General features: G+C 38.3%; 2 protein-coding genes across 4 annotated transcripts in view; both read left to right on the top strand.

Moving 5' to 3' along the window:
* The first annotated feature begins 31 nt into the window (after positions 1-31).
* On the top strand, positions 32-11441 carry LOC124162128 (tetraspanin-9-like). Of its 2 annotated transcripts, XM_046538540.1 has the most exons (6): positions 32-267; positions 713-904; positions 1108-1278; positions 4097-4180; positions 10539-10673; positions 11185-11441. In XM_046538540.1, exons 1-6 carry the CDS (start codon positions 208-210, stop codon positions 11290-11292), a joined length of 750 nt encoding a protein of 249 aa, XP_046394496.1. In that variant the 5' UTR covers positions 32-207; the 3' UTR covers positions 11293-11441. The 2 variants fall into 2 exon arrangements, with proteins under 2 accessions (XP_046394496.1, XP_046394497.1); XM_046538541.1 differs by lacking the exon at positions 10539-10673.
* Positions 11442-17858: 6417 nt separating this feature from the next.
* Positions 17859-25943, top strand: part of LOC124162005 (tetraspanin-11-like) — a 206801-nt gene continuing 198716 nt past the window's right edge. For both annotated transcript variants that reach the window (XM_046538325.1, XM_046538324.1), the window contains exon 1: positions 17859-18026. The gene's annotated coding sequence lies outside the window, so the exon portion shown is untranslated. The remainder of the gene's footprint in view (positions 18027-25943) is intronic.

Raw genomic sequence — 25943 nt, 5'->3', positions numbered from 1 at the left:
AAATTATAGATGTCTCTGTTTTCAGTTTATTTTGAATCGGAATCAGCGCCAAAATTAAATAAAGCGACTTGTCTTTAGCAAGAAGTCTTTTTCGAGTTCGCATGAGACAAAATTTTCCGTTTAACGATGTAATGGCAGTAATAATTTAAAATTAGGCGTCATTTTGATGCGCATTGATATATTATAGGTTGTGATCCCTCTGTAAATATGAATGCGTTAGGGAAGTGCATCCGATCATTTTTAATGCTATACAACCTCATAATTATGGTAAGTTTTTGTCCCGATCGTAGTTTTTAATGAATATATATATGTATTTATATAGCTTTTCTCTGAGACATACGAATTATATAAGACAATAAGTTAATTATGTGATAGGTTTTGACTAAATATTCACCATTTTAAATAAATCCACTTGATATGAGCCTGACGTCCATCAATCAACTAAGCCCATGACTGATTTTCAGTTTATGCGCAAACTTAATATAAAAATTCGCTCTTCATCTCTTGATTATCCTTATGTTCAAAATGGCCTCAATGACTTGCTTTGACGTGTTTTAACAAATTTTCTTCATTATGATGATCCCATCGTCTCTATTAAAACATAGTTTGGGGAATTTTCTATTCAATTTGGAGAATTTCACTGAAATCAACTGCCCAAATTGAATGAACGCTACACAAGCAAACTGATATTTATGTTCTACTTTAATTGTAGGGTGCTGGATTTGGAGCCATTGTAGTGATTGTGTGGATGATCATTGGCAGATCTTTCTTGGGGAAGCTAATTGGAATTCACATGTACATTGGTTTACTATACATGCTTCTGACAGCATCTTTCTTGGTTGTATTTATTTCTTTTTTTGGCTGCTATGGGGCTGCAAACAGCCTAAAATGGATGCTCTATGCTGTAAGTACCTACTCAAAATCGACATTGTTTTATAGGTGTTTGAAAATTGATATTTCATCATACCCAAACAATAGTTAAAATCCCAATTTGTAGAAGGTGTACCAGAAGCTGCCAGTTTTTCAAATTGATTTATTTCTTGTTTATAGGGTTGACTTTTTGTATGACCTACTAATTATTAAAATGAGATTTTTTTCCTTTCACAGTATGGCGGCGTATTATCAATTCTATTTCTTCTTGTATTCATTGCAAGCATGATGGGCCTTCTTGTAAGAGACTGGATCTCAAGGATGATTCATAGTAGCTTGCTACAATCATTAAATTTATATTCTAAGAACAAAGACATTAAGCAAGCCTGGGATGAAATACAGTCTTATGTAAGTCAATATCCTGCACATGGAGAAAATGCCAGAGAATTTCATTAGACCCCAAATAATGATTTACTTTGGTTTCTCTTTATTTTAAATTCATTTTTTTTTGTAAAGATAAGGTCCCCTGGGGGCCCACAGAGAGCCTTATAAGCCCCTGAGCAAGGCCCAATCTCTCATGCAGAAGTAATCGTACCATTATATGAGGTGAATTACTAACACCAGAAATGACTGTTAATTAATAGATTTCTGTTAATAGAGGGAAAATATAAGGTAGGGCAAGTAGAGAAGGTTACTCATTCATCAATTCTCTCGTAAGTTTAAATTAAGGAAATGCAAAAGTTGCTGCCCTCTTTTCATCAGTTGGTGGCATCATTGGAGTTCTGGCTCATTTACCAGATATGGGAGGACCTTTCCTCAGGGGAAGGAATCGCTCACAAGAACGTATACTACCGTGAACCACACAAAGCCCATGCACAAGGCCGAGAAGTTGGTCACCATCACTCGTCAACAATCCTAAGATTGGTTTGACGCAGCTTCATCAGGCCATCATGTCTCAAGATGTGGCCTACAAGGTTATTCAGTCTTCTTTTCAAGGTTTTCATGATGCTTCTCTTCTCTCCTACTCTTCTCAGGACTTCCTAATTTCTCACTCGGTCGATCCATTTCATCCTCATCATTCTTCTGTAGCACCACATTTTGAAAGCCTCAACACTTGTTTTCTCCGCAGCTGTCATTGTCCATGTAGTGTATACATAGCTCTTGTGTGTGAAGGACACTTTTTCTAATACCTATATAAATGCATGGTGCTGGTAAGATGTCGAGTTCTGCATATATGTACTGGTTTGGTGGATGATCTTAAAGGAACCTACAGAGTGCATTATGAAAGTAATGATTTTACCGTGACTCGACTATCTATCGCAGCGAGGTAAAATGGGTCGAGAAATGCGTTGAGGGGTCTGCTTTTCCAATTTAGCCGATCACCAGTGTGCTCCTAGCAGTCTGACTGGAAAGGCGTGCCTTGTTGGCGTGAAATGTGTTTTTCGACTTTGTAACATGGCACTTAAAAAGGATGGCATGGACTGGCTGTCAAGAATTGTTGCATTTGATTCAAAATGAGCCGGGATTTCTGAACTCTGTTGTAACTGGAGACGAATCCTGGATGTTTTAGTACGGGGACCCAGGCAGAGCAGCGAGTGGCTCACAAAATCATCCCCCTGCCCCTAAAAGCACGAATGAGCAAGTCTCTCATCAAAACGATGGTCATTGTCTCTTTTGACATCCAAGGAATCGTCCATTTGGAGTTTGAATTGCAGTGAGAAATTGTTTCAACTTAGCCTTTTACCAGTCCGTCTCAACCCAATAGGGTGGTTTCCTATTTTTTTTTATTGCCTAAATCGAAAGATTATTACTCCTGGAGTACGTATTTCACGCTTTTAGATTTTTAAATGACGATATCTATTTTTTGCGATTAAATGAAAAGTGAAAATTTTCAAGCACGCGAAAACATGACGGCTAAGTATGAATGCCAGGAAAACTCCACGTGACGTCGTTCTGGTTCCCGCTGCCGCCCTGTGAGGTGACCTTGGGGCGAGGCTTTGAGCGCTGATACGACGCAGAATACTAGCAGGTAGCCGAGTACCCTGCTAGCTGGTAGCGCTTGGCTTATGTAAGGATTATTAATGCCTAATCAAACGAAGGAAACTTTACGACCATAGGAAGTTTTAATAGGTGATTATTAAGGAACGTTTCTCTGAGCTCTGTGCCTCATGCATGCATTGGTAATCTCAGACAATGTAAAACTCCTATCTACTCTTATAGAAACTAGATCCCTGTGACGTCACGTGGAGTGGAATCGTATGGGCGCCAATCTGGCCTTTTTCAAATGAGGATAAAATTGACCATTGCCATTCGTCTAAACCGGTATTTCTAAAACCAAATAATTTGTATATTATGATTACACTAATGGTGGGTAAGGAATTGCAATCAATGTCTTTCGTTTTCTTTGATGAAGGAAACTACCCTATTGTCTCAACTCAGCCTTTTACGAGTCTGTCTCAACCCAACTGAAACTCAGCCTTTTACAAGTACGTGTTTGAATGATTGGAACACCGCTGAGCTCTGAGTCGCGCACGTGAGGGATGACATCAAAGACATGGTCATGCTCTACCATGACAATACTCCCAGCTGCATAACCTTCATCGTCCCCAATTTCCTGACCCAGAGGAACACTAGGAACTACCTCAACCTACCTTTCTAACTAACACTAGGTGATCTCTCAGCCTCCTTGCAGTCCCGAATTGGCACGACTTATTTTTTTACTCTCCGACTGAAGAAAGAGCTGAAAGGAAAGTATTGGGAGTCTGTTGAAAACATCTTAAAGCATGATACAATGACCCTAAGGGACATTCCTGTAAAGGAGTTTCAGGAAGCTTTGTCTCCGCAAGTGCTTTGATTCTGGGAGGGAGGGATATTATTTTGAAGAATTTTAAGCATTTATACTAGTAGGATCAATAAATATATTTTTCTTAGAAAATGCTCTTTACTTTTATAATGGACCCTGTATTTTATTATTTTAAGAATTCTTTTCTGCGCCTGAAATATTTTTTCATGTAGTGGGAGAATCCCCATTGCCCATAATTCTCTGAGTTATTCAGGTTGCTAGCTTCACTTGATTCCCATTTTAGAAAAATCCTATAGATATGAATTGGGTTTTAGGAGCTCTTTTGTCAAGTACTTACTTAGTATGTGCACATGTATTTTTGCTATGTGTTTTTTTTTTAATTGTACATCTGTTTAACATTTATAGTGAATTCCTTGTTTTCAGTTTCGTTGCTGTGGAGTGAATTCCTATCAGGATTGGAATGGAAAAATACCTTCGAGTTGCTGTCAGACCATTAAGTTTATTTTGGTAAGTGTTGCAAATTACTTAGCGATAGTTTTTGTAGGTATCTTTATTTTAATAATATGCAGTAGTTTTGTAGAGGGTTGTGTAGACATTGCTTACTTCAGGATCATGCCATGGTTTTTAATATATATGTAGTTAAGATATGAAAGGTAGCACTGTTCAGAATTTATTTTCACTCAGGGGATGGGGGAAAGACTAGGTATTAGGTTAGGTTGAGTAATTTTAAATGAGCACACCCCATTATATTTTTATTTAAAATAAATGTGAAATTAATATTTTTCTCTATTTTATATTATTATAATGTAGCGGATGACCGTATGATCAGACTGACCACTTTTAGATTGCTATTTTGATATCAGTGTAGGTAGGCATTGGTCATATACCTTGACCAAACCTGTAACACTTACTTTTTCAGTTGGTTTATGGGCCAATAAAACTATTATTATTATCAAATAATACAACAGTAATACCCTTATTGGACAGATCAGGCTTTTCCTTTCTAATTGATGGGTAAAGGACGTCAATAAATGAGCCAAGCATTGATGTAATGACCTTAAGCATGCAGCAGAATGTAGTCGATTGTAAAGTTCAAAGCGTCAAAAATCTAGAAAAAAATAGGTAGATATTAGAGGAGCCACGTATAGGTGGATTCAAATATCAGCCCACCATCTCCCTTTTAAACAGTGGTGCTGCCATTTGCATGTGTTTAACCAAACTATGTGTATTATGGGGAGAACCTTTCTTAATTAATAGTAATAATCTACATGTAATTAAAAATTTATTTCCATGGAATTACCCACCAAGTCACATTAATACTCATTGTCAGACGATTTTACCACAGCACAATATTACTTCCACACTCCCCAGCAGGCGATTGGAATTAACTCAGAAACTTCCAGTTATTATATTCATTGTCTCTAGAGTAAGAACACAGCACATAAAACACTCCAAAAAACTATGTGCAATTTTTGTACGTACAAGTGCAATCAGGTGTTGACTCTATGCAGTGCTATTAAATAAAAATATTTTTTATAAAAAATGCGAATTCATCATCCTTTGTCAACAGTCATCATTCATTATTTAGATTGGTAGTAGCAGGATATGAAAATTTTCTACACACATACCTTAGCCTGAAAAAGACAACAAGGCAGTCAACCAATATTCTATGCAAATTTTTTGCCTTGAACACAGGGTTCAGTACTGTTGAAGGTACATACCTCAAGTGACATTGCTGAAAACCTGAAAATTTTGACACATATTTAGGGCCATTTATGTTTCATCTTATAGTACATAGATGGATAGAAAGTATATACATATGTATCGCAATAGCTCTTAGCCGTGGGGGCTGACACCTTAAACGCAAATTTTCAAGGTGGGCAACCCCTCTGGGTTCCCCTCGTGCCCCTTAGAGGGGCTGGGTATGGTTGATGATGAATGGACCTGTTTTACATTTAGACCAAAGACCACAGTAGTATAGTATATGGGAGTACCCAGCGAGGGGCAGGAGGGGGCAGCTGCCCCCCCCCCAGAAGCAAAAATCGCAAATGTCTTAATAAATAATATAATAATATTATGTAATAATATTTTAATAATATTATAACATTATATACATAATATTTTTAAATCAAATAATTTTAAAAACTAATAAAGAGCTCTTAACACATTCAATGCGGATGATATTTTCACCGAAACCTCCAGTGACGGATGGGTGATTTTCCTTCATAATGGTGGTCTTGGAAGTAATACTGCAGAATTTGCAATTTTTTTTGTTTCTATTTCAAGCAATTTGTAAAAAACCCTAATGACATACATGTATGCCACCCGTCACCAGTAATTGAGAATTCACGCAACCCGCATTACACACATGCAATTTTTCCTTGTATGAAGGAGTGAACTTTTCATATTTCCGTTTATAATACTTCTTCTACCATTGATTCCTTGGGTTAATGGCGGAAATATCTTGGAATTAGTCTTTACGTGCATTTTTTTTGTTTCAACGGCCGTAGATTTAATTTTTTCAAGTCACAGAAGTAGAACACACAATGAACGGCAAGAAAAATATAAATTTATGGGATAAACATTTTTTTAATATATGTTTCTGTTCTAAACCTCAGAGTTATTGCAAAATTGAAACATTTCAATAAAAATTCTCACAAATTTTTATGATATATTTGAAAGCAAGACCTTAGACAGAGCCCTGGTTGACCTTCACATTCTGGGCAAATTGCAGTCACTGTCCTATGGATGCCTTCACGGTTAGCGGAGAAATGAAGAGCCTGCATCATTCCTAAAAACCTATCACGGCACATTTTCTCCCGAATATCGGTACTCACACTAATTCTGACCTCCAATCGTTAAAAATCGTGTTAACCCTAATTGTGCCCATGTGGAGAAGAAGGCCCAGCCAAGTTTCCAGTTCTCCCTGCCCAACAGCTTCCAATCCATTATGCCTTTAGTGAAGGTCCTTGGTGAAGGATTTGGAATTAAAAAATAAGATAAAAATACTATTTCAAGGGAATAAATAATGGTTTAATGCTGTAATGCTTAAAATACCTCTGAGTCTATTCTTTTCCGCAATTTCGTTTACAAAGCTAAGGAAACAAATAAACGAGTAAAAAAATACAGACCAATACTGTAGATAATGTAATGCAGTGTTGCATACGCCATTAATATGTAATTTTTTTATGAAAAGGAAGAAAATCTGCAACTAACCCAACACGTATGAATAACTCAGAAAATGAAATAAAATCGAAATGAATGGAGGATTGGTAATTGAACTAGGGAAACAAATGGGAAAGTATGCCGTAAAAGTAGGAAAAAGAACCAAAAAAAATCACCCAGGATAAACGTAATTTGCATTAATAAAAAATGTTCCTAGCAAAAGAAATTCAAATATAACATCATTAACTGAAGCACCGCACTAAGATCATTTTTTTATAATGTAGTGAGTACGAAACGGGTATAAATATCTTTAATAAAAAAGTTAGTCTAATTATAATTTTTGTGATAGCGCATAAAATATGAATAAATTAAAAATGAAGGTAAAAAAACAAATTTAAAAAAATAATCCATATGTAAGACATGATTATGATATTTACGATATGAATGATGAAAAAGAGACGAAGGAAATGAAAAGAAAAATCTCAACCTGCCAAATTGTTCCAAAAACAGCAGTAAAGTAAACAAAAAAACACTAAAAATGAAGGAACACGTAGAACTAGAAACGGACACTTCCGCAATGGTGTAAAGTCACTCCCGAACTGCGGGAGGGTGAAAAAGTAACGCTAGGCGCGCTCGGAGCACCCTAGTGACCAGCGGAAAAACGTACTCCCGAAGACATACATTTATGTCATCCGCCTGAGTGGAAAAGCCCTCATGACATATATATATGTCATCCGCACTGAATGTGTTAAGGCAGTACACGGTGAATGATCATGCTGAATGATCACGTGATCATTCACAGGATCATGCAAGCAAAATAGAACATGTTCTAATTTTCACTGAATGATCATGCGCATGAAGGTTCATTCACGAATTGTTCCATTATGCACAGTCATGATCATGCGCATGATTATGCTGAATGATCATACGAATGAAATCATTCGCCGTGTATAGTGGCCTTTACAGTTTTCTTAAAATGTTGATTTCATTCACCTTTTCCTTGCTTAAATCTTACCTGTAACTTGAACAACCATTGCTTGCCCCCTGTTTTGATCCTGGGTATAACCTTGTAGTATATCAATGCTTTCATGTGTGGACTTATATCATTTGAGCGATTGAATGGAGGAAGTAGGTATTTTTCTCTAATTCATCTACATATATACCTATCTTGAGTTCACATTATTTTTACATAATAATGTTGGTTTCACCATAATTGTGAGAACCATGTAGAAGTTGGTTTCTTCCAATTTGTAACATAAGTATATATGTAATTCCTACTCAGTGCAAGTGGTTTATGTTTCTTAGGCTTAAAATTATTGGATGAGAGGTTCCATATGGTTTCTGATGTTTAGAGGGTGGTCATATTTTGGTTCAGGCAATGCTTGAATGCTTGTAGCAACCATGTTGTACAATGGGGATCAACATGGACCTCAAATGTTGCATACCTTGGAATCTCTTAGCCGGGTGGAATCTTGGGAAAAACTTTTCTAGTTGATTGACTGGTGAAGCACCAGATCAGTATGATATAGCTCTGTCCTTTCATGGTCTGTTCCAATGCAGAAAATTGAAAACTAATTTTGGAAATATGTATAGCTTTTTCCCGGACCAGTTATCATGTTTAGTTACGTATATAAGGTGGAGGAAAATTTTGTCATGAAATATTAACCTTGGAAAGCTGATCCCAGTAGGAACCAAAATTACCAATGATGTCTAGGTCAAAAATTCACCATTTTTAAACCACAGAAACATTGAGCCAAGTGCTCTGATTGGCTGTTAGTTTTTCCTGTTGCCGGATACTCAGGACAACTCATAAGTTGGAATACTTTGCCTGCCAGAGATTGAATGAGGTGGAGATCAAGCCTCAATGACTTTTCCCACACATTTGCATATCATGTTCGCGGGCGGGTGCGGGGCGGGGAAAAGTTTTATTATATGAACATACAACCATAGTGCTGCGGGTCAATTAGCAAATGGTTAAATAGTTTCACGAGGCCAGACGTTTTAATTAAGATGCGATCTCCAGCAGGCAAAGTACATATTTGAAGTCATGAGTTGTACAGAGCATCTAGCAACAGGGAAAACTCGTGACCAATTGTAGTGTCTGGCGAAAAGTTTCTGTCATTTATAAATTGTGCGTTTTCCACCTAAACATCATAGGTAACGTTGGTTCCTACTGGCATCAGCTATCCAGGGTTAAAATTTCGTGACACTATTTTTCTCCACCCTGTATACAACCATCCAACCATCATGGAACTCTCAAAATTAATGCTGTATAGAAGTTATTAAATAGACTGGCTTTAATTGAAAATAGGTAATATTCCATCAATTATTTACAGTCAAATTTAAAATAATTTCAATGATTTTCAATGTTCTTGTCAATTTTTATGAATTAGGAGATGATCCTCAAAAATGAACTTCAATGGATATCCTGAGTTAATGAAACCATTATATATGTACTGTTTTTAAAACATCCAATTGAATGGCCACTAGCTATCTATGATCTATATGCATGTTCTATCAAAGGCCATTGATAGAACATACGTTGTGTGGCACAAGGAGCTTAATTTTTTCATGAAATGGATGTATGTTCTTCTCACTCCTGGTTGAAACAATCAAAATGCTGAGAAACCTTATAAATACCATGAGGTGCATAGCTGTGCATTTTCCGTGGATTCAATCAGAATGTTGGGTTCACACCCTGTGGGCCCAGGGTCAAATCCCAGAAGTAGCAAAGAATTTTCAGAGACTGCCCCAATCCCTGCTTGAGTGCTTTGCGAAGGGCATTTTAAGCACATCCCTCCATCCGTTTGATAGGCAATCAAGAGCTCAAGAGCAAGATAATGCTGACATTGCGTTTCTCTTCACCCTTCCTTCCCAACCCTTGCAAATGACCCTTCCCTCATGGTCCCTTTTGGCCCTCTCCTCCTAATACCATAACATTCCATACTTGGATAAGAGTTGGAATACTTAGGATAAAAAAAGTTTGCATGTTTTATTAGATTGTTTGAGTTGTCTGGGCCTCTTCTGCTGTTTAGGATTTATGGCAGTGGTGATGAAACTCACACAGAGTTAGTTCGACTAATATATTCGGATACAAACGGATACATATCACCATCAACTCAACTGTACAAAAGGGTCGAACACACAGACAACTAGCATGCACTGCAAGTTGCGTGCGCACACAATCTACAACCAACACAATTGATAATATCAAACAATCGATACTCAACCCTAGCAGACAGACATGAAAGAGAAATAGAACTATAGAGCACACACTTTAACATCTTCTGCTTCATTTGGAGATCACGTGTTGTTGCCAATGCACCCATTGTTGACATGTGCATTGCACATTGAGCAACAGTGAACAGGGGCGGATCCAGGAATTCTTCCTGGGGGGGGGGGGGGGGGGGGGGAGGCACAAGCAAGGCCGTATCCAGGATTTTGTTCTGGGGGGGCACAAGGATACCTCGTAATACAAAACAAGAGCTATGGTAATGGGACCATATTAAAAATCTAGCATATTTTTAAGGGTCTGGGGGGCCCTCATGTCCCCCCCCCCTAGATTTGCCTATGTCGGTGAATATGTGCTGGGTGAAATGATTCGATCACCCATTTTGACTTTGGAGATGTATTGTTGTCGACATAGATGTGTATTCAGCATTTCAAATGTTTTTCCTAAATTTTCTTATTTTTACCCAAGAATCCCCTCTGTAATGTGACTTCTGAACCTCCTGCTTCAATATACATGGACGGATGTTACGCCCTCTTGTCAAAATTTGTTTCTTCAAATCTGAAATACATATGCGTCCTTGGCATGGTCATCGGCCTCCTTGAGGTAAGCTTACTGAATATTAAATTGCCATTCAATGGGAGTAATAGATTTAGACAAGATATGTAGCTAATCAAGTTGGCCATTGATCTCTGATTCATAGAATATTAAATTTTTGTCTTGTCAATAAATTCGTGGTCATTGTGAATTCATACAATACCTTTTTACTCATCCTGAGTTAAGATCTAATCAACTGAAATCCTATGCCCGTGTTTTGGAGCATAATTTTTCCATTTTTAAGGCTTGAATTATTCTCCTTAATCTGATAAAAACTGTGAATACCCATAAAATGAGACTATGCACTATCAAACACCGTATAGGTGCACGACAGGGTATTATGTAGATGTAGATTCCTTGCCATTTAAATTGAAAAATTGAATTCTCGAGGGCATGTAGGAGATAAATATTTTTCATACCAAAGGACCTTAAGGCAAGTGAAGTGGTATTATAATGAGAGGTAGAGGAGTGTGTGAATAACACTGTGATTCAAACAACCTCACCCTTTTTATGATCGTAGATTGTCTGTGCTGGATTTTCCTTTGCTTTGGCCACTTTGATAATTCGTGATGAAATTTTGGAAGAAAGGGATATCAATGAAAACAATGTGAGGATGAAGAGGCGTTAAGAAGTTTTGGAAAGTTTGGACCTTTGTGCTTCACCCCCTGCATTACTGCTGTGGAAAATGGTTTTCGTACAGTCAACACTAATTTCTCTGTGTATCACACATTCTGTCAAAAGTATTTATACACCTTAATAAATGAGAATTAAATTTCATATTTAAATGAATTGATTCCATTGTGGTCGAAGTTGGTGAATATATTTTCAGACTGGACATGAGTGTGCAACTATGGTTTTTAGAATATGAAAAAACAATTTTATTCACATGACCGGTTTCAATACATTTCATATTGTTGTCAGGGACCTCTAGGATGACACGAAATGTATTGTAATGGGTTGTGCAAATAAAACTGCTTGTGGAAAATTGCTGGTAAGTTTTGAATTGTACATGCTAGAATTCCAGTAGATTAAGCCTGTTTTAACTCGTCCCTATATTTCACTTAAGTATTAAAAGTTGTGGACTGAGATCAGGTTATCATACCCTAAATTTGCTCAAAATCGGATAATATTTACTAATACCTTAAAGTTACTTAACTTTATTAAAGGAATAGTTTTCAGTTTTTAGTGCCTTAAAATTGATAATTTTTTGGGAAAGATAGGTGGATTTCAGAAACCATGCCAGAATAATTATGACAGTTTTGTTAAAAACCAATGATTAACTTATAGCTTACTGAACTTATAGCTTACTAGCTGGCCACCTGGTGCTGCTCAGTAAGGATAGTACCCGGTGAAGTGTGAAACTTGGAATTCATGGTCACATGGCTGGATTATTAGGTAAAGGAACAAAGCAGGTATGATCATGGTACATATATTAACCCTTTCAGTGCTACCCTTCTTCCCGAGGTACAGTCGAAAAATGCGGAGGGTATTTTAATAAAATGTGGCAACTAGGAAAAATAAACATGTAGTTAATTTTTTAGATATCTTTAAACGGTTTTTTAAATTAATGAGATTAAATTGGACAATAATCACAACATTTTTATACGTTTACTGATATATAAGTTTTTTTATTTCAATGTCCTCACATTTAACAACAATAACGTAAAAGCCGATATATCGGCACGCCACACAAAAGGGTTAAACAGCAAACAATGGAAAAAAAACTATTTCCACGCACCATGCACGGGATTCGCTTATACCCTGCTCTACGACAGTGATCGTTATGTGTGTCTGTACGTGCACAGATCAAAAACGTCGCATGATCTCATACCCCAGCAAAAAGGTTTGCATCAAGAGGATTAATAATTAAGTGTAGAGTCCTTTATTATAGCTATTGTTTTCAGTTTGAGCATGTCAAGTGGTTTGCCTACCTGGCAGGATGTCCAACTAAGGAAGTTGCATGATGTGACGTAACAAACGGAAATACAGTGACAGATTCATAAGTGGGGCGCCCCTCCCCCCCCCCCCCCCCCCGCATTAACATAGCAGAACCACATTTGTAACTTTTTTATATCGTAAGATGGCGTTGTCTTGTATATGTGCGTATTATCAGTATAAATTAAACTTTATTAAACTTTGCATGTGACTTGATTAATTATTTTTGTTACGATAAAAGTAAAGAGACAGCTCAAAATATCTTTTGCGCGCCCCCCCTTGAGTTTTTTCTGTATCCGTTACTGCCTGTAAAAGTTGAAAATCAAGAAAAAAAAACCGAACACACGAATCGCTAATTTCGATTTATACCTAAATATACATTTATATATAAAATATGTTTGATGAAATTTATGATTATTCGATGAACGGTAAATGAAAAAAATAATAAATAACATCAGAGGCAACCCACATACCGCCAAAGGAAATTTCTGACAACCTTCCTAATCTGAAGCGTCTTACAGCTGACATTTGTCTGTAGTGACGATTTTCGGAGCGCGGGTTACAGTCGTCCGGATTCGGAAAATGACTGACGTAATTTTTTTATTTTGATTTTTATATGAAACGCTCTTAAACTATGTAGATAATGTAATAATATGTCCGGGATACCTCTTAAATTTTTGCGAAGGAAAAGTTTTACCTTACAATTTTTGTTGTTACTTTACAATTATTGTCTCAAAGTAGAGCTACTTCTTAACGGAAGTGCGTTTTTTTTCGAGAACTACGTATTTTAAATTTAATTTTGGCCTTAAAACGTCCAAAATATTTTGTAGGCTCACTGCTTTTTACAGTAATAAGGACATTTAGCCGTCAGAAAAACTATACATGAGTCTAATAGTGGCCGTGATGATTGCTGTATGGGTTATTCAAAAGGAATAATTTTTTCATAAAAATTCACATCGATGTTGACTTATAAAAAAGTGACGTCAGTCGACATGGTTACTTGCATTGGTGACGAGAGAGGACAGTATTGGAATGCTTGTGAAAGATATATATTTCAGCTGCGAGTTTGTGCAAGTAAGGGAGAAGCAAGGATTTGTGCGACTTCCATCGCAATAGGGTGGTTTCCTATAATTTTTTAATTGCCTACAACGAAAGATTATTACTCCTAGAGTACGTATTTCACGCTTTTAGATTTTTAAACGACGACATCTATTTTTCGCGATTCAATGAAAAGTGAACATTTTCAAGCGCGCGAAAACGCGACGGCTAAATATGAATGCTGGGAAAACTCCGTGTGACGTCGTTCTGGTGACCTTGGGGCGAGGCTTTGAGCGCTGATACGACGCAGGATGCTATCAGGTAGCAGAGTACCTTGCTAGCTGGTAGCGTTTGGCTTAAATAAGGATTATTAATACCTTATCAAACGAAGAAAACTTTCCGACCTTAGCCAGTTTTAATAGGTGATTATTAAGAGATGTTTCCCTGAGCTCTGTGCCTCATGCGTGCATTGGTAATCTCAGACGATGTGAAACTCCTATCTACTCGTATAGAAACTCGGTCCCTGTGACGTCACGTGGAGTGGCATCGCATGGGCGCCAATCTGGCCTTTTTTAAGTGCGGTAAAAATTGACCATTCTCATTCGTCTAAACCGCTATTTCTAGAACCAAATAATTTGTATATTATGAATACACTAATGGTGGGTAACGAATCCAATTCACTGCCTTTCGTTTTCTTTGATGAAGGAAACTACCCTATTGTTAGCGTCGAGACTTCGTTCGCATCGGCGCAATAGGAGCAGAGTAATAGGGTAGGTAGATTCCTTCCACAGTGTTATGTATAAGAATTTAAAAATTAGAAGTATAGTACTTCACTTATCGTTTTGTTTTCGATTATTACCAACACCTAATTATCAATTTAATATTTGTTAAAATTTACATGTTATTTTTCAAATTTTAATATTAATTTAAATTTAATTATTAATGTTCTACATAGGGGAATGGAAATAATTTAAATCTTCGAAGCGCATTTGTGACGCTGGGAAAAGTCTGGCATACACCTAAAAATGAACTTTCTTTCCGAAAAATTTGACTGGTGTTGGGTTATAAGAAAAATCCTGCTACTGTTATTAGTGATAGTGACAGGTGCCTGGGGAAACCCAAGTCGGCACACTCCAGTCTGAAAATGAGACTGTCGGTGTATACCCATTGCGCGGCTGAATAGGCCTCCACTTCAGAAGGCTGCATCACTGCTGCTATTACTCCTGTTTGAGTACTATAAGGGTGAAGCGAAATTTATAAGAAATTCGTGTTAAAATTCGATGCTAAAAAAATGCATAATTTTCGTATTTCAATTAAATTTTGACGATAAAAAGATAGCTTACATTTCCGAAAGTGAAATTTAATCAGTTGTGATAAAGTGCCATACCTACATCTTGCTTTGCGGAAACACCTAATTTAGGTTTTTCTCCACAGTTTAATCTTTAAAATTACATGTTCGCTACCATGCGAGAGTTATGCTTGAAAAATGAAAGCAATTTCTAGTCTTGCCTCTGCTAATTGTGTAACTAGCGTCGTGTAGCCATTACAAGTAACTTTAAACAAGGAGTTTAGTGGTACATACATAGATGATATCTTCATTTCAGAGAATCATGAATATCGTGCTTCATATTCATCAAGTATAATTTGTTGAACACTGTGGCGTTACTATGGGGGGGGGGATGAGGGGATAGATCCCCCCAAAGCCTCAGAGAAAAAAAAAATCAAAGCTGTTGTCTAGTTTTGACATATAATAGTTGCATCTGCTTAAAGTTCATTCTTTCGTGATTCAAAAAGATGTGAAATTTATTTCCAGGCATGTAATTTTTCAAAACTTTTACCATATTTTGCTTTAAAGGGGGAGGGGTCTCCACGCCAGACCATCCCATCCCCCCCAAGGAATATTCCTCGTTACGCCACCGGTTGAACATATACGAGCAAGCATTAGCATGTGCAAGTATCATTTGTTTGCGTATGATATTGACCAAAAATTCCCAACTGGTTAGACCTATCAGGTGACCAAAGTTCGGGATTCCCCCGACACGATTCCAGATTTTTGGAGCCGGTTTTATGATATCTGGTTAGCCCTAAACATAAGAAAATACAACTTTTAATTTTACCTTTTACCTAACGATGGATGGAAAGTTCTGATCTTATACAGAAACTAAGTATAACTTTAAAAAATTTCTAGGTAAAATTAAAGGCTATTGGTTACGTTAACCAGCCACATAACCGGCACTTATTGTTCGGAAAAATATTTATTTGTATTAAATGAAAAAACAGTCTAAAAGACCTTTCGGATTGGATTTGTAAAGTTAGGGTTAAATAATAAAGCACAACAAGAAATAACTACAGCAACAACAAAAAAAGCTCGCATTAAATAAACTCAGATATCAAGTATTATTTCAAGTTAATTCCGCTGCATCCGCTTTTTTTGTAATTGAGGGAGGGAAAGGAAGAGGGATTTTAAGAAGTTTTCTTATGAGGGATTGAATTCCGGTCAAGGCGAAGGATTTTTCACAGAATTTGCGCATTTCAGGTGACTCCCGTAAAGTTATCACCATGGCTATACTTAAAACTAGTCAACAGTGAATTTCTCTGCCTCGGTAGCTTAACTGGATAAAGAACTCGACCGGAAACCGGGGGATCCGGGTTCGCATCCCGGACAAGGCGAATTATTCTTTCTTTGTGGATTTTTCGCACAAGTTTTCTGATGGCGATCGCACTTAATGAAACTGATGATGCTCCGTGAACAGAAGGAGCTTTGATGGAATTATATTATTTTTATTATTAATACATAATTTGTTACAAGTCGACCATGAAGTCGGGTGGTAACATAAAGTTAGGAAGTACATTAAGACAAAAATATAAAATGCAAAAAAAGCCCTCAAAATACCATTTTTACGCAGTACATTTCTCCATGTACTTACATAGCACCAAATCAGCAGAAAACAATACATGTCTATATTTACATTGCTCTCAAAATCCATTTTTACACAATAATATACGAAGGCCAAAGTAAAAAAGACAAGAAACACCAAGTTCAAAAAATATACGTTTATAAAGCCCTCAAATTTCAATTTTATTTATCCTATTGATAAATATAGTGGCGTGAGTTGGGAAGGACTCAAAAAAAATTTTTCTCCGGTAAACCATTCCAATCCTCTATCCCCCGATATAGGAAGGAAAATTTTAATCTATTTGACAGCTATCTTGGAGCCTTAACCTCATAATTATGATCCCTCCTCCCCAGATAACTTGGTCCTTTAAACCGCTTCGTTAGGTCCCTCCACGCAGGATCACCACTGTAAGTTATGTAAGAGGTATCTGGTAGGTAAGCGATCTCTGGGTCACAGATAAACAGTTTTGATTTTTTCATAGTTCTGAGGGCAAATGCGATATCAGCGACCACATAAACCTGTGAATACCTTACTAAGGTTTCTCTAAATTACCGTGCCGCACTTTTCAACTGCGTGGACCACTGTACAGGCGGCGCATTTTTTAGCTCCGCGCTCTGTGCTTTATCTTTGGCCTTCATATTTCCCTAATCTGTAAATATATATTTTTAAGTCATTGGTACGTACACTCTTATAATGTGTGCGTTAAGATATATACAATAATATATAAAAATAATTTGTTTCGAATGGTTTTCAAATTAAAAATTCGCATAAAACAATGCTATTTATGTAAAAAAATCTAAAATTATAAATTCAATTCTCTGAAAACATTGCAATTCATTTCAAGAAAGAATAATTTATAAAAATCAGTTTTGTAATCCAGTATCTTGAAAAATATTCCCCCCTTTTTTCTGCACAGGATACACTATTATTCTTTTATTTCTGCATAAAATCATGTTTATGGAAAAAAAATTTATTCTCGTATGTCAACATCATATTCGGAAACCTACCTAACCAAACCTAACCTACCTCGAAAACCAACGTAAATTAGATTCGAAGCAGATTAGATGATATTTACTTATTACGAGCACCATTCAAAAGTATCGGACTCCACTGTGCAGGCAGGCGGCGTATGGCAGCAGGCTTTCTTTCGCTTGGATGTTCTAGTTGGGCGGGTGAGACAGGTATAAAGGTATGCGGCGGGGGGGGAGGGGAGGTGGTGGTGGCGTTGGAGGGGGTGGGGGTGTTGGAGGGGCGGGAGGCAGAGGAGAAAGTTGGAGGGACGCCGCCTCCATTCCTATCCGTTCGTGCTCCGTGCGATTCGAGAGTGTTGTGTTGAATACAGTCGCTCCAAGACGCTCCTCCGAGTCGGTTGCATCCACTGCCTCGCTCGTTCTATCTCCACTCGTTTCTTGTGTTTGTGTGAGTGTGCTTGTGTTTTAGTGTGTTTGGTGCTCTGTGTCTTCTTGGCTTAGCGGAGTTTCCTCACGGCAAGGTGAGCGCTTTGATCACTACTATTATTATTCAGCACGCACGTATTTCACTCCCCGCCCCTGTTGAGTCGATCCTCCGAATCCCTCAGCGTCTCGTTCATGTCTTCACGCACGAGTCTAGATGGATCTATTGTGCTCACACTCTCCTTGACGACTGGAAAAAATAGAAGAGGGATTCTGAATGATTGGGAAAATAAAACGGGGCTTCAGACATCCTAAAGTATGCATCAAACGGTCCTTTGTGACCAAATTCAGTTCTAAATTTTAAGGCTTGCGATTACAAGTGTATTATTATTATTATTGCCATTTATTTAGGCTTTATCTATTATTATTTAGTCAATATGCATCCTAAAGTATTCATCAAAAGCTCCTTGTTCCCCAATTCAATTCATAATTTCCAGGATCGGATTCAAAGTGTATTTGTATTATTATTGTTGTCATTGAAGCGGTTGGGCTGTGCATGATTTCTTCCAGGGTTCCCTGTCAATGGAGTCGGCAAATGTTTCTCGGGTAACCTCCTGGGTTAGTTGTACCATATCTCGCTAATGAAACTCTCAGAAACAGCGAGGAAGTTGTCAAAACGTCTGCATGGAGCTAAATCTAACCGCTCTGGAAGCCCGAGAGAGTTTCGTCAACATTTTTCTCCGGGAAAACCTTAAGTTCATCCCTTCCTTCAACGTTTCGGCAGCCGTACTCTGGCTTCGTCTTATAAAGGTGCTAACAAGTGTTCCTCATTAAGGGTAAGCGATAAGTAAGCTCCCTCAGGACGATAATAGGTAGTAGTTGTAGAAACGTTGGAGAGAAAGTGACCCGGGAGTATACCCGCGAAAATTTTACTATGACAATACAAGCTTGATGCCTTTCACTTTGTTGAGGCAGGGATTTTATGCACGATTACTTATGGACGTTTAACATGATGGTTACAAGTGATGGAAACAAATAACAGTGAACCCTCAAATTGTCCCTGAAAATGGCAGGAGGTACGAGAGTAATCATATAAGGTGTAATGACCGCTATCAGTGAACACTTAACGTGAGAAATTTTCCTTTGGATCGCCCGAAACCATATGCTACCGTTTTCCACATTCGACGCGTATGCTTTCTGTATTTCGAGCCCAATACCCTAATTTAATGACGCACGGCTACATTCTTATATTGCTCGATAAATTCGAACAAATAGCTGTCAGATATCTATCACACACTCTTAACTTCATGCGAAGCTGGAGTGCAGTACTTCCTTTTGTGTCCCTTATAAATTTGGCACCAATTCTTGATATTTTTTTCTTGATGGAATAAACTCTGGTATAGTTAACATCCGCAATCACGGAGAAACAAGGAAGCGTAATTGGCCCCTTTCGCACAATACATGTATATGTATATTAATGTCATCTGCCTCAGAGTTTTCCGCAAAAATGCTTATTTCACGATTGAAACTCGAAGGGTTTGTGCTAGGCTTAGATTGCTTGAGCAATTGAGAATAGATATCTTGCAGAGCCACACTGAGAACATCTAATCTCTCCATATTTCCAGGTCCGACAGAAACAATAAATATAGAGAGATATTTTGCCGAACGGATAGGTGTGCAGTGGCGCCGACTCCATGGGGCCTGAGGGGGCCCGAGCCCCCCCAAACATTCGTTACAGATGTGAGGAAACAATGTGTATGGCTTGTCGATTTTCCCCGGAGTGCCCAGATATCGAGATTCGATTGAACAGGGTTCTAATGTTGATCATATGACTCTTCAAAAATGCTTAAAAACTTAAAATTCACTACTTATAAAATTTACCGGGGCAAGGTCCCCGGTTTGGGCCCCCCCAATACCTTTTGTAAGTAGGCACCCCTGTAGGTGTGGGAATTTAGTGGCGTCACTATGGGGAGGGGGGGTAGATCCCAACAAATCCTCAGAGAAATAAAAAAAATCATTTAAAACCATATTCTAGTTTTGACATATAATAACTTCATCTGCTTAAAGTTAAATTTTTAGGGCTAAACTGATGCAAAATGTATTTCCAGGCATGTCATTTTTCATAAATGTTTCGGACCTCCATTGCCGGGGGGGGGGGGGGGGTCGCCTCCCCAGGCCATCTCATCCCCCCAAAGCATATTCCTAATTACGCCCCTGTGGGACTTCGTTTTTCCCCCGAACGATGAAGGACTTTAACAAATGCTAGGAGGGACTTAGTTAAATCACCCAAAACCGCATGTCCTTATCTATTTTTTTGTAAACTTAAGCTATCTTTACACCCCCATCACAAGCCTATCGAGGCGGCATGCGGGATGGTATGCAGATTTTAATTTAGATTATTTTCTGGGATGGCTACAATGCATCGGTACTAAAGATATTTCTTCTCCATATTTCCATTACTCTTTCGCGTGTTGTAATAAAGGCATTCCTATTATATAGATGAGCGATCCCTGTCCATGGGCTGTCCACCTGTTCGAGGGCGTACGCATAAATGGGGTGGCTCTCCCCCTGCCCGAAAATAAGGGAATTAGAGGAAATAAATTAGTGCTATAACTCAGGCACGCAGCAATAAATTTGCTTCGAAGGATGCTTGGGAGATATGGGCATTGCCTCTTCATAGGGATGGGCAGCATTTAAAATAAAAGTTTTATAAAATACGTATTTGTAATTTGTATTCGGCTTTTCAAATGCACGACCTGAATGCATCTAGCATTTTCTATTTCAAATGATGATTTTTTTTCTATTTTTCCATTCTAAAATAAAAATACATTTGTAAAATAGTTCTTTTGAAGTAGCTATGGTGACACTTCTGTAACATTATACTTTAGAGATAACTTCGTTTTCATTAGAATTGTTTTCTTAATGTTTGCAACTATCCTTAACGTGCTAAGGAAGGTTATATATTTTTTTTAAATTCTCCTTGTTCCCATAAAAATGTGTTTTATATTTTAAAATGTATTTAAAATACTGTTTTGTATTTAAAAATAATTTGGAGCATTATATTCCAAATTCTCCTCTACCTGTATTTTGCCCAGCCCTACCTATACCGATATTTTGTTGTCAATTCGCACAATGCCCATCAAGGACGAGCAAATGAGTGGAAGGCTAAATGACGTCACCAACTTTAGAAAAGTGAGCGGTTGGTTTCGCGCTTTTTTCAATTTTTAAACTTACGAGAATTACGGAAATGATGTTTTTTTTTCGTCTTAATTTAACTTTCCCTTCCATTTGGATTTCGGATATGACCGAATCGTACCACATTGCGATAACTTCCTGGGAGTGAATGTGGGGCGAACTTCGAGGCGGAGAAAGTTGTGATGTGTGCTCTGGTGGACTTTCGAGTTCGGCCATCGCTCCTCTTTGGTGTTTTGGAAGGGCGACGCAATACTACCGCTCTCGACCCGTCTATGATCCTCTGGTTTGCTGCTAAAACATCCGAGGTTGTAATGTGCATATATTCATCATGACTGGTCAGCAATCCCGTGATTGGCCTGACGCAGCCCTCCACCGAATAGGGTAGTTTCCTATTATTTTTTTATTGCCTAAATCGAAAGATTATTACTCCTGGAGTGCGTATTTCACGCTCTTAGATTTTTAAATGACAATATCAATTTTTCGCGATTAAACGAAAAGTGAAAATTTTCAAGCGCGCGAAAACGCGACGGCTATGTATGAATGATGGGAAAACTCCGTGTGACGTCTTTCTGGTTCCAGCTGTCGGCGTGTGAGGTGACCTTGGGGCGAGGCTTGAGCGCTGATATGACGCAGGATGCTAGCAGGAAGCTGAGTACCCTGCTGGCAGGTAGCGCTTGGCTTAAATAAGGATTATTAATACCCTATCAAACGAAGGAAACGAAGAGCTCAGTGCCTCATGCATGCATTGGTAACCTCAGACGATGTAAAACTCCTATCTACTCGTATAGAAACTAGGTCACTGTGACGTCACGATCTTAGATTTTTGAATAACGATATCTATTTTTCGCAATTAAACGAAAAGTGAAAAATTTCAAGCGCGCGAAAACGCGACGGCTAAGTATGAATGATGGGAAAACTCCGTGTGACGTCGTTCTGGTTCCCGCAGCCGCCCTGTGAGATTGACCTTGGGGCGAGGCTTTGAGCGCTGATACGACGCAGGATACTAGCAGGTAGCTGAGTACCCTGCTAGCAGGTAGCTGAGTACCTACCCTGTTAACAGGTAGCGCTTGGCTTAAATAAGGATTATTATTCCCCTATCAAACGAAGGAAACTTTCCGAACTAAGGCAATTTTAATGTGTGATTATAAAGAGATGTTTCTCTGAGCTCTGTGCCTCATGCATGCATTAGTAATCTCAGACAATGTAAAACTCCTATCTACTCGTATAGAAACTAGGTCCCTGTGACATCACGTGGAGTGGCATCGCATGGACGCCAATTTGGTCTTTTTCAAATGAGGTTAAAATTGACCGTTGCCATTCGTCCAAACTGGGATTTGTAAAACCAAATAATTTGTATATTATGAATACACTAATGGTGGGTAACGAATCTGGATCAATGCCTTTCGTTTTCTTTGATGAAGGAAACTACCCTTTTCTAATATCGTCTTATCTTTTAACACAAGCATGCCCGACCAATCCTTACGCCCTATTATGCCCTAGTGGATATATTTGGCCCAATATGACCATGTTTGCATATTTTACTCAAAATACTTAATTCCTTCCCTGTTTATTTATTAATATTGTTTATAAAGCATTTGGGATGGTAGTAGAAAAATTAATTAGACGAAAAATATTAAAATTGTAGTTGTCCAACAATTTCTATGGAGTTATGGGAAACTAGCTTCCACAAATTTGTGAATACCCGTCACTTTTCCTCCGATGGGCTTGGGAGGTACAAAGAATTTCAATGGTATCACGTTAAAAAAATTACAGTAACATTTTGAAAAAAAATCAGTATAAATCACACCGTTACATTGAATGCAATGGAAATATTGAATGGCTTAAATGGATTGAATAATCTGGGTTAAAATCAGCCATCCGGGCATGGCAGGTATAAGTGATGAGAAAAAAATGGAAAAAAAAGATAATATCAGGCCTAACTTTTGCACAGTGGTGAACCAAACTAAGTAATTAAGAGTCATGAAATATTTCTTCCTTCCAATATAATCAACATAAATATTCTCTTTTGGGTCATATTGACTCAAAGAGAACTCTAAAATTCTTTAGAGCAGACAGGGTTGATAAATAGATAAAAAGGGTGAGCTCCACGGCCTCAAGGTCAACTGGGAAATGAAAAAAAAAACTCGATTGGCTTTAATGGAGGGGGACCTCGTCGCAGGTACAAACAAAACACTGTATTGGTACGCTGGAACTGGAAGGTTCTCAGATGTGACCAATCCCATAGCCTCTCCCCCCGAAACTCTTCATAATCAAGAGCTCAACTCTGAAGGAACCTTCGTGAGGGTTTTGGGGGGCCTCGCAAAGGATGTTAAGTAATCACAGACACACACAACAGTTAATCCGTGGGTCATGCTCCGTGAGAATAGGGTAGTTTCCTTCATCAAAGAAAACGAAAGGCATTGATTGCGATTCGTTACCCACCATTATTGTATTCATAATATACAAATTATTTGGTTTTACAAATCCCAGTTTAGACGAATGGCAAGGGTCAATTTTAACCACATTTGAAAAAGGCCAGATTGGCGCCAATGCGATGCCACTCCACGTGACGTCACAGGGACCTAGTTTCTATACGAGTAGATAGGAGTTTTCATCGTCTGAGGTTACCAATGCATGCATGAGGCACAGAGCTCGGGGAAACATGTCTTAATAATCACCCATTACAACTGCCTATGGTCGGAAAGTTTCCTTCGTTTGATAGGGTATTAATAATCCTTATTTAAGCCAAGCGTTACTTGCTAGCAGGGTACTCTGCTACATGCTAGCAGCCTGCTAATTGGGTTGATGCATCTTCTTTTCTTATGTGCATCCCTTTTCTTTTATCTGAATTTCCTTTCCTCCGAAGTGCACTTTGGTTTCTTGAACTTAAAATGCGCTCGAACAAAAACAGACGATATGTAGTCGTGTACGGAGGAGGATGGAGGTGACGAATTAGCGAATGTATGCGAAGGACGGACGTGTCTTGCCCGTAAATGGACGCAGTGCAGTCGAAGTGTACGACTACATTGTAGCTATACTCTGACCAAGGGCCATGCCACTGACCTAGGAGGACCCGCTGGACCTTCTACATATTTTGGTGACGGATCGTGCACAGTTTGAGAATTTATTGGAAATGCAGCGTCCATTTAATTACGTGAGCTGATTATGGCGATTTTTGGATCCCCCTTAGTGAGATATCGTGAGATTTGGCTCGACCTTCTCCTCCTAATCTCACGTGACATTGTTCAAAATGCGCATTTTCAGTGTAAACAACTATGTTAATCTATGCTTAATTGCGTTGTACTTATAAAAAATGTTTAATTCTTTTTATTTAAGAGTAGTTCAGACTAACATTTTAGATTATTAAGATCGTAGTCTATAATCACATTTTACTTTCTTTCTCGCGGGAAAAAATTACGTTTTACAAATCCCAGTTTAGACGAATGGCAATGGTCAATTTTATCCTCATTTGAAAAAGGCCAGATTAGCGCCCATGCAATGCCACTCCACGTGACGTCACAGGGACCTAGTTTCTATACGAGTAGATAGGAGTTTTACATTGTCTGAGATTACTAATGCATGCATGAGGCACAGAGCTCAGAGAAACATCTCTTTATAATCACACATTAAAATTGCCTTAGTTCGGAAAGGTTCCTTCGTTTGATAGGGGAATAATAATCCTTATTTAAGCCAAGCGCTACCTGTTAACAGGGTAGGTACTCAGCTACCTGCTAGCAGGGTACTCAGCTACCTGCTAGTATCCTGCGTCGTATCAGCGCTCAAAGCCTCGCCCCAAGGTCAATCTCACAGGGCGGCTGCGGGAACCAGAACGACGTCACACGGAGTTTTCCCATCATTCATACTTAGCCGTCGCATTTTCGCGCGCTTGAAAATTTTCACCTTTCGTTTAATTGCGAAAAATAGATATCGTTATTCAGAAATCTAAGATCGTGAAATGCGTGCTCCAGGGGTAATAATCTTTCGATTCAGCAATAAAAAATAATAGGAAACCACCCTATTCAACTGCCTGAAAACAGATTCATAGCTATGAATGACGTGGGCGTTATAACCGATCAAAAACTAAATTACTCCGACCATATTGAGGCCGAAAAAAATTAAGGTATGTCCCTTTTTGAACATTTTTGGAAAATTTTGCCGTCTTTACGGCTTCACTGAAGTGTACAAGTCTTATAGCACCCTATCCCTATATCTGAATAATATTTTCCTTCCAATTTGGCCCCCAGTTTGGTTCACGTCATCCCCGACTAATTTTAAATACCTTGATTGCATGCCCGACTTATTTCCAAAATTGTCAGACACCCTTTCCCAATATGTCCTCTGATGCTGCGCTGCTTTCTCTCTCTTTATATAGGCTGTAGAACTTTAAACTTAAATAGGATTTAAACCCACTTTGCAGTACCCTATACTCGGTTATTGACTCCCCTGATTTCTTACGAGTACCTACTCGATCCTCCCGCTCGCATTGGACGAGTTTATCAATATACAATACTCCTATAGACAATAAGGAACATCGAGCAGAACGCAGAGCAGTGGTACATGCCGCCTGCTACTTCTCAGCTACTTCTATTTTTCTCGCTTATTTGCCTCACGAGTTTGTTTACATTCTTGTGAGTATTTCTCCCATCCAGTGGAGTAACTACATCTACATCTACATAATACCCTGCGAGCCGCCTCTAGGGTGTTTGGCAGGGGGTGATCAATCACCAGCATGCAGCATGCAATTGGACTCCCACAAGCACACCACACCGTCCAAAAAACGTCCCTTATATTAACAAATTATACTACTATACTTATGCTGT

This window comes from Ischnura elegans, chromosome 7, assembly GCF_921293095.1.
Source record: "Ischnura elegans chromosome 7, ioIscEleg1.1, whole genome shotgun sequence".
In the NCBI taxonomy this organism is placed as follows: Eukaryota; Metazoa; Arthropoda; class Insecta; order Odonata; family Coenagrionidae; genus Ischnura; species Ischnura elegans.
Note: the sequence above shows the minus strand (reverse complement) of the source record. Positions and strands in the feature narration are given on the sequence as shown.